This window comes from Sinocyclocheilus rhinocerous, unplaced genomic scaffold (assembly GCF_001515625.1).
Source record: "Sinocyclocheilus rhinocerous isolate Xijiao unplaced genomic scaffold, SAMN03320098_v1.1 scaffold303, whole genome shotgun sequence".
Lineage (NCBI taxonomy): Eukaryota > Metazoa > Chordata > Actinopteri > Cypriniformes > Cyprinidae > Sinocyclocheilus > Sinocyclocheilus rhinocerous.
Genome location: NW_015656152.1, coordinates 377,718 through 391,386, shown reverse-complemented (window position 1 = coordinate 391,386; position 13,669 = coordinate 377,718). Strand labels below are relative to the sequence as shown.

Genomic DNA, 13,669 nt, shown 5'->3' with positions numbered 1-13,669 from the left:
ACTGTAAATTATACAATGACTTTTTCTTTTTCACTTCCAAAAACTATATATTTTTTACAGTATTTTACTGTAAAATTACATTAAATGTAATTACAGTTATTCACCATATATAGTATGGAAACTTACTGATAACCAATTAACAGGTTTTTATTGTAGCGTTTTTACAGCCTTTTACTGTTAAAATCACAATCATTTTTTACAGTGCTTGTTTGTCCTGAACAATTAAACTGCCCGCTGTTCTTCAGAAAAATCCTTCAGCTCCCACAAATTCTTTGGTTTTGCGGCATTTTTTTTTTTGCGTATTTGAACCCTTTCCAACTTTGACTGTATGATTTTGAGATCTATCTTTTCACACTGAGGACAACTGAGGGACTTGCATGCAACTACTACACAAAGTTCAACCACTGATGCTGATAAGAAAAAACGAAGAAGAAACATTTATTTCAACGAAAAAACATAAAATATGAAGTGTCATGCAGGGAATTCTGGGAGTGTCGATTTACAGTTTTTCACTGTAAATTATACAATGACTTTTTCTTTTTCACTTCCAAAAACTATATATTTTTTACAGTATTTTACTGTAAAATTACATTAAATGTAATTACAGTTATTCACCATATATAGTATGGAAACTTACTGATAACCAATTAACAGGTTTTTATTGTAGCGTTTTTACAGCCTTTTACTGTTAAAATCACAATCATTTTTTACAGTGCTTGTTTGTCCTGAACAATTAAACTGCCCGCTGTTCTTCAGAAAAATCCTTCAGCTCCCACAAATTCTTTGGTTTTGCGGCTCCACCTTTTTTGCGTATTTGAACCCTTTCCAACAATGACTGTATGATTTTGAGATCTATCTTTTCACACTGAGGACAACTGAGGGACTTGCATGCAACTACTACACAAAGTTCAAACGCTCACTGATGCTGCAGAAGGACACATGATGTTTTCACATGTTCAACTGATCATCTTGGTTTTCATCTTATACGTTGCACTGAATTTACTATTTACGAATGTGCCGTTCAATACCAGAGTCTCTGCGGGCCTTAAAAGGGTCTTAATTGACCTTTTCACAAAAATCAGAGCAGAAAGTCTTAAATTCATGAAATCATAGCATTAAATATTGCATGCGCTGCAAAAATGCTAGTCTTCCTCAGTATTTGTCTTGTTTTCCGGTACAAATATCTAAACAGTCAGGATACATTTACTTGAGATGCAAAATGAAGATATTAAGCCTTGTTTTGTTTTTTTGAGAGAGAGTTTATGCTTTAAACAAGAACAAATATCTGCCAACGGGGTCAGAAAAATAAACGTATTTTCCTATTGAAAAGGTCATTTTTCTGACCCCACTCGCAGATATTTGTTGTTTTAATGAAAAACTATCTTTGTTTTGATGATTTTCTTAATGGCTCCTTCAGTTTATTCCTTAAATAATTTTACATGGACTTTAAAAAGTCTTCAAAAGTCTTACATTTATCTAAAAACCTGCACAAACCCTGCAATACTACTCGCACATGCCTTTATCATATCAACAGACTGGTTGTACGTTATCATTAATAACAAAATCGCAAAAGTGCCAGGCAAAAAGACTACAAAATTTACCACAGATGTCTAATAAAGTCATCACAGCCGTATCTTGATCTAAACGCACAGAAGGCTTGTGGGAATTGCAGTGTTTATTCAGTAAATGAATGTTGAACATACTCCTTCGCCTCAGGGCTTGTTACCCGCTTTAATGTACAGTTGCTCCTCTGAACGATTTGATCCATTTCGTCTTCTGGATCTTTCCCCGACCATGGAGTTTTGGTTGTGCAATATATTCCGCTTCAGGCCAGAAACATACTCCACACAAGTACTCAAGCACAATGAATGCTTTGATGAATCCTTGCAACCTGCTAGGTTTGTGTTTTGACCCATTTTGGATGCATGAGATTGAGCTTCTGTGGCTAGAAGCATATGCATTCACATACTCAACAGTATATGTCTTTATTCTATGAAAATGAGTGTAGAAAGTGTGTGCGCTTGGGTTTGAAACACCTGCGATTTATAGAGTTTCTCACCCCTTGATTAAAGACCTCAGCGGCTCTCAAAGAGAGTCGCCAATCTCTAATGAAACCACTAATGTGTGTGCGACTGCACTGATTCATATGTGCATGCAAGTGTGTTTGGCATCTATTAACTCACAGACAGCAGTAAAACTCACACCGGCCCTCGTCATACTGAACCAAAGAGACTTTTATCGTTCAATATAAAGTTAACAGACAGCGTCACGCTGTAGGACGTCCCAGTAGCCCCCAAATATTTGAGCGATTTCCTGCTTAATTTCTTAATTGATGGATGATAAAGTCAATGTAAAATCAACAATAACCCTGTTTACTTTTTTAATGCACATTATTTTGAAGAAATAATCAATTCCTGACAAATAAAATCACGTTTTGTCTCATTGAATATCCTGTTTCACTCAGAAATACATCACATTATGGCAGTAAAATGGTTTTGAATGCTGTTTCATGTTGACTAAGTGTTTATAGAGGTAAATGCTTATGAAGGATTTGCAATACATCTTTAAAATGCAATGCAGAAAGAATAGACGGTGATCTTTAGCTGATCCGTGACTCCATTAGCACTAATGTGTCACTGCACCTCAATATATGTGTCTATGCACATTCACATTTAACATCTAGCAGGTGCATTTATCTGAAGGAACAAATGAGGAATATCGCATGCAGTTTATGATACGAAAGCCAATGATGCTTGAAATATCTGAAATAATATTACTACTAATAATTATTAAATAAATAATTGTTATAATTATTTTATTTGACATTATTATTAGCTTTAATTATTACTTATTCTTAAAATATTATTAAAATAATATTTATTATACTGATTAAAATTTTTACAATAAGAATAAATATTATTACTATTATTAGTTTTAATGCTAATTAAAAGAAATGAGGATAGAAATAATTACTCTCATTCCCTCTATGACACACGCATCTCACACAGTGACATTTCTGTTCATGCCGAGTTATTCTCTCTCTCTGTCTTCTGACAGGAGGATAGTTGTGGGCGTGTGATTGAGGGCGTGACTTGTATGAAACAGGCGGGGTGTAACGGTGAAGCAGAGAGTCGGGTTTCACAGAAAAACCTGGAGCAGAACGACTCCTCCCCTGACTCCACAGACACGCCCCCCGGTGCGGACGGAGACTCCGCCCCTTCCACTCCACGGAAGAAACGAGGGCGGCGGAAACTCGAGCACCCAGAGCAACGTGAGTCACCTGTCTATAGTTCAGTCAGTCTGATTGATTTCATAAAAATGTGTCAGAAAATACAATTTAGAATGCGATGAAACAATGGCACGAGGTGCTATTGCGGCGTACATTAATTCTCCATTTAGAATTGTCGTTCAGGAACAATTTAGTAAATACAATAACACACTCTTCAACTGTCAACATGTTTATAATTGGCTAGCTGAATAATAAATATTTGGTTTAATGGCACACACATGTGACATTAGCTATATCGCCCCCTTAAGTACCTCCACATTAATGAAGGTTTGCATCAGTATTTTCCATCTGTCTGTTTTTTCTTTTAGCCTTGTTTTCTTCTAAATGACCTCTGTGTTTGTCTTTCAGACGTTGAAGAGGACGACACCAGCAGCGGAGATGTGAGGACTCAAAACACAGTAAAATATTGTCAAATGAGCAATGTAATACAATTTGAGAACCACATTTCCGAAATGTATAAATATACAGGACTAGGGCTGCATCATTTAGGCAAAATTTTAATTGCAATATTTTTTTTTTTTTATAAAAATGTATTTAGGTATTTATTTAAAAGCTCCAGGTTAGCTGTGCTTGTTTGTGGTTTAAGAAATTGTGGTTTATATTTCAATATGATTATATAATTATAATAATTTTTATTATTACTAAATAAAAATATTAAACAAAATAAGAAATATTACTATTGTCAAAAAGTATTTAAGCAAAAGAATATTTACAGTAAGCAGTAAAATTACAATCCATTAATTAATTAATTAATTATTTTTTAAATTTGTTCCAAGTTTGCAATGCTTGTTTATAGGGCTGCGCAATTTTGCCAAATTTGTGATTTATTTATCAATAGTACTATAAAATGGTAATAAAAATAAAAAATATAATATTAATAATAACTATTAATATTATTCCTATCATTACTAAACAAAAATATGAAACAAAATAACAACATTGCTATTATAATGTTTCACTGTAAAATAAAAAGGAGTGTTTAAGCAATAAAATATAATAATAATAATATTTTATTTTACAGTACAACTGTAAAATTACAATACTAATATTTCTTAATTTCTTTGCTTTCAAATGTTAAAGCATTAAGCTTATATTTGGCCAGAAAACTGCAGGCAGCCCTTAAAGCTTCTCTTTTGTTGACAACAGAAAGTTATAAGCGCTTCTTATTACAAGTTTGGAAAGATGGTTGGCGCACATTGAGTTCCCAAATGCATGTTACAATTGACCCAAACTCCCAAAGCAGATTTACTGTGAAACGAGAAACTGAAATTACTGTATCATGAGCACAGTGTTGCGCTTGCCCCTGATACGTGCAGTGCATATTTTGCAACTTGATAACCACTCTAAGTCATATCGCGATTTCGCGAGTTGCATGGAGAGAGGAGAAACAATAATGTACAGTATGTGGAAAATAATGTGTTTTTTTAACCTTAAACCGCATAAACACATTTCATTACACCAAATACACCAAATAATGTTCTTTTTAGTAACATCATATGACCCCTTTAAATTTAAACTAATTGGTTATCTGGAGCCAGTCGGGTGGTTCAGAAAGGTCTAGTTAATACATCACACAGAGTTGACCGTCTGTGATTGATTAATCTTTTCCTGCTCAGCGTATGAGAACATGCCGATGGGACGTTGCAGGCTGTGTTTATGTGAGAGACATGAATGTGTAAAGCCAAAACCTGGCCTGAGTGGTACTGTAAGTCGTAACATGCCAAAAAAATGTGTTTACAGGCTGTTGAACATGTTACGGGTGTTTTATAAGGGCTACGTATGCACTGTAATTCACAAACATACACAGAGTAAATAAAGTCGCCTACAAATTGGTTTACGCTGCAAAATGTGACATTTTCTTATCCATTAAATGAGTTTCGGTATCACGTCAGCACTCTAAAACCTACAGATCGCCTCAAAAAAAACATGTAAAAGTCATGAAAGCATGTGCTATTTGAGTCTGTTATTCACAGTGTGTGTTCACAGAAAGTCGTGTTTGTCTTGTAGAGCGACGGGGGTCGTCTGAGGGGCCGGGAGGGCTGGGACATCAGTCTGAGGAGACGTCCCGTACAAAGAGAGACCTTCCAGGCCGGAGACCCCTATCACATCAGCCGCAGAGAGAAAGAGGAGTTGCTCGCCCGCTGGAAGAAAGAGAAGGTCAGAGAGACTCCAGAAGTACACTACAGTTATTTACAGTCTATCAAAATCTTATATAATGTTTGTTACATTGATGTGAGTTGGGCGTCAATTGTTGTTTTTCATTACTTCTATGTTATTAGCATTTGTTTCTTTTAAAGTACATTGATCTTGTCATGAAAATAGCCATAGATGCTGGAATGGCAGTAAAAATAAACAAATAAATATATAAATGTACAGTCTATCAACAGCATCTGTGTTAAAGCCAATTAGAGCTAAATAATTTTGATTTATGCCTTAATAAAAAAAAATTAAATCATGGCACTTACAATGGAAGTAAATGAGCTGTGCACTTTAAGATGTTTTTAATTATTCAATATCTATATTGGAGGAAGCACTGAAAAATGTACATTATGTACAAATGTGTTGATTAACGATATTCCTTTTATGGTTTTACAACTTTATTTCCCCCAACCCCCAGAGAAAATACTAGAGAAAAAATATGAAAATAAAATAATAATAATGACAATATTAATATTATTAATATTATTATTAATTATTATTGCGCCAGGTGTATGATAGGGCCCCTTGTGTTTATAGATTTGAAAAACTGTATTTTAATGGGGTTTTTTTGCATTGCATTATGTACTTCCACTGTAAGTACAGTGGAAGTACAGCGTTACTGTAACCACAAGTAACAAATCAAAATAATTTTCTCTGGTAATGGATGTTATGCCACAAACGCTTGTGTTGAATCCAGAACATTCCTTTAGAGACAAAGAGGGAAAGTGTTCAGTGGCTGCTGTTGAATTTGATACGAGTTGAGTTAAGGATGTATGGAAAACTCACATCCTTCAGTCAGAGCTGCTGAACGATACAAATGAGTGCGTGTTATAAGGAATGGAAAGCAATTTAGTACAATGTTGAGTGGTATGTATTCAAATGTTTTTTTTTTGCAGTGGATGCCATAGAAGAACCATTTTTTGGTTGCCTAAAGAACCTTTCAGTGAACAGTTCTAAAAAGAATCATTTTTTCTTAGTGTGAAGAACATTTTAAAATTCCACTATAAAGAACCTTTTGTGGTCTGGAAACGTTCCATGGATGTTTATGGCTCTTCATGGAGCCATCAATGCCACTAAAGGGCCTTTTTTAAGAGGGAATAACTCTTAGCTCTGTTTTAACCATGTTATGGTGACCTGATAATGGGTAATATTAGTTAAAATGCTCAAAACAGCCTGAGTAATAGATAACAAAGGTGGTCTGAATGAGTGTTTTGTGTGAAAGTATAAAGTATAAAAACGTAAAAAAGTATAAAAGCGTGTGTTTATCCGGGGCCGCGGGGGTTTTCAGGGACTGCCGTGTCCTCGGCTCACCCAGCGAGGGCTGTTTCTCTTGGGTCACAGAGATCCCGCCCACTGCAGCCTCTGGATCTCATCAAACTCTGGCGCAGCACTGCTACAGCGCTTCACAAAGACCTGATTACAAACGTGTGTGTGTGTGTGTGTGTGTGTGTCTGTTTGAGGGAATCGCACATGGTGTGTGTGAAGCGGTTTAGTTTATGAAGACACTATAAAGAATAATGTAATTATTTGTAATAGTGTTTTCTTTTATATTTCCTTAAGGAGTTTCCTCTGTGTGTGTGTGTGTGTGTGTGTGTGTGTGTGTGTGTCTTGCTCTCTCTTTCATTCATTCTAAGGTCTTAAATTGTGGCTTAATTGAACCTTTCCATGTTTCTCAGTAACAATGACAGTCAAAATGTCTAATAAAATCCTTCCCGGTGAAGAAATCAATCATTACCTAATCTCTTTGAATTCTGTCAGCCAAAAGTATCATTACACCACATCTGAAGGCTGCTTTGAGGAAATCTGATCGGCTCTTTGGACAGACAAACATAAACACACGCACCCATGGATGAGCACACAGCTGTCTGACGGTCTTTAGAAACAGAAGAACGCCACATGTGTGCCACCCAAATCAGCACAGATGTAGAAAATCATTATATCCCATGCCTTGTAAACGCATTCAGACCCCCAAAACCCCCCCCCCACACACACACACACACTCATATTTCTCTCTTTTCTCTGGTCGGCGCTCCGCTCTCATTCAGCGTCTCGTCTTGCGGCGGACGCCCTTCTGGTCCCTATATTTGCAAACACTCTGACCAATCAGCACTGAGTCACGTGACTCACGATTCCCAAACAAAGACATTGTGTGTGTGTGTCTCCCCCCTTTCTGTTTTAAAAGTGTCTTTTTGCCTGCGAAAACACATGCACACACACAGCTACCTGAGAGGGACGGCCGATTAGACACAGCGGCGTGTGTGGGTATGTCTGCACTGTGTGGAAAAGACACATTTACTGATGTCTCTGTGTATGTGTGTGTGTGTGTGTGTGTGTATTTAACACAGAGAATGAAGGTAGAAAATGCTGATTTGGCTGTTTGCATAAGTGTGTGTGTATACTATATACTGCCTATTATTTAAAGGGGTCATATGATGCTGCTAAAAATAACATTATTTGTGTATTTGGTGTAATGAAATGTGTTTATGCGGTTTAAGGTTAAAAAAACACATTATTTTCCACATACTGTACATTCACAGTGACGTAGACATGTGGGGGCGTGTTAGAACGAGCTGTTTTAAGTAGGCGTGGTTGACTCTTAACTTTTATAAAGAATGTCTCTTTGGGTTTGAGACTTTAGTCTTTGCAACTTTAGGGATCTTATCTATTCACGAACAGCTTGTAACACTCCAAAGAGAAAGGAAAACTAGAAATCGCATCATATGACCCCTTTAAAAAAAATGCACATGCTATTGGAATAAAGGTTCTAAAATGGGGGTTTAAGCAACAGTGCCATAGAAGAATTATGTTGGTTCCTTAAAGAACGTTTCAGTCAACAGTTCTTAAAAGAACCATTTTTTTTCTTAGTGTGAAGAACATTTTAAAAACCTTAAAAACCTTTTTTCACTATAAAGAACCTTTTGTGTAATGGGAAGTTTCCATGGATGTTAAAGGATCTTTGTGGAACCATCAAAGCCAATAAATAATCTTTATTTTTAGGGGTGTAGCACTGATAGACATTTTAAACAGTACTGTAGTATGCTAAATAATGACTTAAGTATATTATTTTGCATGCTGTTACGTTTATTTTGCATGTAATTTTGCATGTAATCATGCATTTTGGCAGTCAGATCAAATAATGTGTCAAGAAGATGTCAAAAATCAGTTGATATTTCACAATAAATATGGAAGGTCAAGTCGAACATACTGCGTACAGTATACAAACTGCATACTTAAGAAACAGTACTAGTAGTATGCTGTCCTGAACATAGAGAGAGAGGTTGTGTGTTATTGGGCTTAAGAGTGAAAAATAGATCTGTATACACTGGCTGCATGATTTTGTTTGTACTGTGCGTTTGATGCATTTATTGTCACTTTGAGCTGAAAAGGTTTAAATTGTCAGTGTCTATGTGTGAGGAATTTGACTAAATTCTTACACCATGATGCCATAAAGTTGGGTTTCCCAAACTGAGGTTCATGAACACCTGGAGTTTTGTGAGGAAACTGCAGGCAACATTATACTGCATAATTAAATTAAATCCTAAAAATTTAAGCTTAAAAAAATAATAATAAAAAACTTTTTTTTAATTTTTACACAAAGCCGTTCTATGACCACTGCTCCGTCTATTCTTACAATTGATGGTTCGCACATAGAAAGAGTAGCAGCTTATAAATATTTAGGAATATGGCTTGACAAGAAGTTGGCGTTTGATGTTCATATTGATTACTTGGTGAAAAGACGTAAACCGAGATTGGATTTTCTTTTTTGGCAAAAAATAAATAAATTCCTTTGGAGCTAGAAAGATGAATTATACAGAGTACATTTTTTACCCATTTCAGATTATGGTGATGTTATTTACATGCATGCTTCTTTATATTTACTATAAAGGCTGGATGGTTTTTATCATGCTGCATTGTGATTTATAACAAATGCTTGCTCACATACAGTACTCACCCTTGGTTGTGGAATGAATTTCAAATTATTACTCCACTAGAAGCAATTCCTTCTTTGAATACTTTTAAAAATGTATTGCAGTGTGTAATGAATGAACCATGTTTACCTCAATGGGACCTTCCTGGAAAAATCATATATAATATACAGTATATAAATCATATATTTATACATTTTGGTTTCCTCATTATATTGCATTGATTAAGTTAGAAATATATGCATATTTGTATAAACACTAACTTTAAAAATTTTGGGGTCAGTAAGATTTTTATTTTTATTCTTTTTTTTTTTTTTAAGAAATTATTCAGCAAGGATGCCTCAAAGTGATCAAAAGTGACAGTAAATGCATTTATAATGTTATAATGTTGTAATACTAAATATTTCTATTTCAAATAAATGCTGTTCTTAAATATTACATAGTAAATTACATTTTAAATAAATTACATTACATAATAAATTACATTTTAAAGTATTTTCAAATAAAAAACAGTTATTTGAAAATGTACAAATTTCACAATATTACTGTTGTATAACTGTATTTTTGATTTTAAAAAATGCAGCCTTGGTAAGCATAAGAGACTTCTTACAGAAACATTAGAAACTCTAACTGACCCCAAACTGTGTTTGATAAAGTGTCTGAATGCTTTACGAAAAGGAGTGAAGTTTGTATAGAAATGAGCCTGAGAGACTTTAGGGTCACAGTGAGGTCAGAGTCAGAGGTCGTTCACGCCTGGGTCATGATCATAAAGCTCTCAGCCCTTGAAACTCGTCATAAAGCCGAGGGGTCAGAGGGCGTGTTCAGGTCATAGTGGGAGACATTCACACACTTTACATGAGAAGATTGCAAACGGTTTCTATGTATCAGCACATAGAAACACTGTCGCCATTTATAGCACGCCAATGAAGTGAACTGCAGCAGGAAATTAGGTAATCTGTTAAAGACCGCATTTCCCAGGGTGCACTGGGCCGTTTGCCAAAAGGTTTGCATTGTGAGATGTTATTGCTGATTTGAATCCATTACCATGTTTTTTGAAAGAAGTCTCTTCTGCTCACAAAGTCTGCATTTATTTGATCAAAAATACTGTGAAAAGAGTAATATTGTGAAACATTATTACAATTTCAAATAACTGTTTTCTATTTTAATATATTTCAATATTTAATTTATTCCTGTGATCAAAGCTGAATTTTCAGCATCATTACTCCAGTCTTTAAGGTCACATGATCCTTCAGAAATCATTCTAATTTACTTATTTGCTGCTCAAGAAACATTTATTATTATCATCAATGCTGAAAAACAGTTGTGATGCTTTATATTTTTGTGAAAACCGTGATACGTTTTGGCAGGATTCCTTAATAAATCAAAAGTTCAAAAGAGCAGCATTTATTTGAAATATATATTTATTTTTTAACATTATAAATGCCACTTTTGGTCAATTTAATGCATCTTTGCTAAATAAAGATATTGATTTCTTTAAAAAAAACAAAAAACAGATCGCTCACTAGGGTTTGAGTATGTGTGTGTGTTAATGTTCTTGAACTTGAAAATTGTAAAGCTAATTACAAGTCTGTAATCAGCACCACAGATGACAATAACATGACACACATTTACATATGTGTTGATTTATTGATTTGAGCTTTGTGTTCAGCTCACCAAATGATTTGCACCCTGTTTAAACCTGTATTTAGCGCTGAGCACTCGAGACGGATGTCAATGCCAGGTCCATCTTCTGTTTCCATCCCTCATGTGAAATGTATATACAGGACCGCAGTGAGTTTATGTGTCTCCACTGACCCGTCAAACAGGCCTGTCTTCTGTATTTTACGTCTCTGTGTTTCGGTGTGATTAGCTGCTCTGCGGTAGGCCGTTTAGTGGGGTTGAAGGTCATATGAGGCACTTGTGACCTTCCTGCAAAAGGTCACACAGGAGAAACCAACAGCTGCTTGAAGGAATCAAAGTTTCACAGTCTCACATACAGTTACATTTTCTGAAGAAAATGTGAGTGGTGCTCGCCGTGGCAAAATTCAGCACTGGGCAGTTACTAGGGTCTTTTTTAATGTTTTAACAATTAGTTAGGATTTTTAAGAATGTATTAACACTTGGCTAATCACTGGTAGCATGTAGCTATTCACTGCTAGCATGTGTAGCATTTTGGAAGTCCTGTTTGCCAGCATGAGTCAAAACAAAAGAGCCAAGTCGCATGTCTCTTTGATGTTCTGATGCAGAGATATTGCTAAATGGTTGCTAGGGTACTTTGTTTGGTTGTTAGGAAGTGGCTTGGCAGCTGCCAATGGTGATAGTCTAAAGGCTGCTTACAAGTATGAACAATATAAACCAACCCCCATGCCTCTATGACATTCAGATTTGAAGTGCATGGCCAGAAGTTTTCCAGGGCAAAACTAATAGACTGGATGTGTGTCTGAACACACAAGAGCCAATCCCTGTGTCTGTATGATGTTCTGGTGCTGAGATGTGGTTTATTTATGCTGCCAAATGGCTGCTAGGTTACTGTAAATGGTTGCTAGGGTGTTGCTAGACAGTTACTAGGGTGAAAACAATAGACTGGATGTCTGACCGACTCAAAAGAGACAAACCCTGTGTCTCTATGATCTCTAAATGGTTGCTAGGACGTGGCTAGACAGTTTCCGTGGTGATAATTAAAGACTACTCTCCAGTCTGAGTCAAAAAAGGCCACCCGCTTGTCTCTACGATGTTCTGATCCACAGATATGCCTCTCAACATTTTTCAATGGAAGTCTATGGGCTGGTTGCCATAGGTTGCTGTAACTGGTTGCTAGGGCATGGCTATGAAGTTGAAATGTCACCATTTGTTGGCTGCTTGCTAGGACGAGTCAAACAAGCGCACCCCCAAGTCTCTATGACATTCTGATGCGGAGATGTGAGGTCAGAAAGGTCGGTCCAATGCTAAGTCTACCTGTTGTGAACATCGTACGCAAGATAACAATAGTGATGCTTTGCTTTGCAGGCACTAATATAGACAAAAGATTAACATAAAGATTTATAAATGTAATTTGACATTATTACAAAGTACACTTTTTAAAATCGTACAAAGCAGTCATGATAGTAAACTACACTTACAGTAAAGTGGCGTTTTATTCCATTAATATTATCTGTAAGAACAGTTTTTTAAATATATATTTTTAAGATTTGAAGTACACCACAAGCAGTGGCGCCTGCAGGTGTACGGCTGTACGCACTGTGCGTACCATGAGCGCTCAGACTGACCTGAGATTTGCCCCGCAAACATTTCAGCAGTTATTATAGGCCTGTGTGTCCCGTATTTATGTCGACTATTACGCCAAATAGAAGCAGTGCTATACGCACTTTACGCACAGTGCTATATGCACTTTTATGAGATCGGGTTAGCCTACAACAATTAATTTGTAGGCTATTTTACAAATGGTAATACAAGGAATTCATGACAATGTTTTACATTCAAGCTACCCGTAAAATGTATGCGTCTGGAATGCAATAAAGTAATTTTTAAAGCTATTTTAAAGCATTTGCTGCATGGATTAAAAATATAGGCTAATAAATAATTCACATATCAGACAAAATTGCGTTGCAGCAAATCCTTTAAATTTTAAGGTATTCAGAACAGAGCAACATAAAAATCAGAAAATATAAGCAGCTATACAATTTAAAAATATAGGCTAATAAATAATTCACATATCAGACAAAATTGCGTTGCAGCAAATCCTTTAAATTTTAAGGTATTCAGAACAGAGCAACATAAAAATCAGAAAATATAAGCAGCTATACAATTATAGGACAAAGTTTTACATATATGCCATTATAATTTGTGTTTTATATTTTAATTGTACAGAATTATAAACTAAAATGCAAATTATAATCAGGCTTATTTTAGGCATTTTATTATTTTTATATTTTAGACATCCATCAATTATCATTAAAAATGACTCCTCATTGGACGTGCCTTTAGAGAGAAATGCATCTCTAGGGATTACATAATGAAATAGTTTCTATTTTTGATTTGAATTATTTCATTTTAAAGTAGTAATTTAAAGCTTTCTATATATTTTTATCCTGCCTGTGAGACAATTCGCTGAGTTTAAGTTCATCATTGTGAAGCGCTCCTGTTCAAAACCAAGACGGCAGAAAGCGTTTGTTTTCTTTATTTTATAAAAGCACAACATTTTGTTGATATTGTGAGTGCACACAAATAAAACTAGACCCTTTACAGTTTAGAATGA

The 13,669-nt window shown here is 35.4% G+C and overlaps 1 protein-coding gene across 2 annotated transcripts in view; it reads left to right on the top strand.

Moving 5' to 3' along the window:
• The window catches only part of LOC107719369 (DNA (cytosine-5)-methyltransferase 3A-like), a 50,329-nt gene that overhangs the window by 15,709 nt on the left and 20,951 nt on the right, over positions 1–13,669 (top strand). For both annotated transcript variants that reach the window (XM_016526776.1, XM_016526775.1), the window contains 3 exons: positions 3,058–3,271; positions 3,638–3,687; positions 5,297–5,446. In XM_016526776.1, coding sequence (XP_016382262.1) covers positions 3,058–3,271; positions 3,638–3,687; positions 5,297–5,446 — 414 coding nt within the window. The remainder of the gene's footprint in view (positions 1–3,057; positions 3,272–3,637; positions 3,688–5,296; positions 5,447–13,669) is intronic.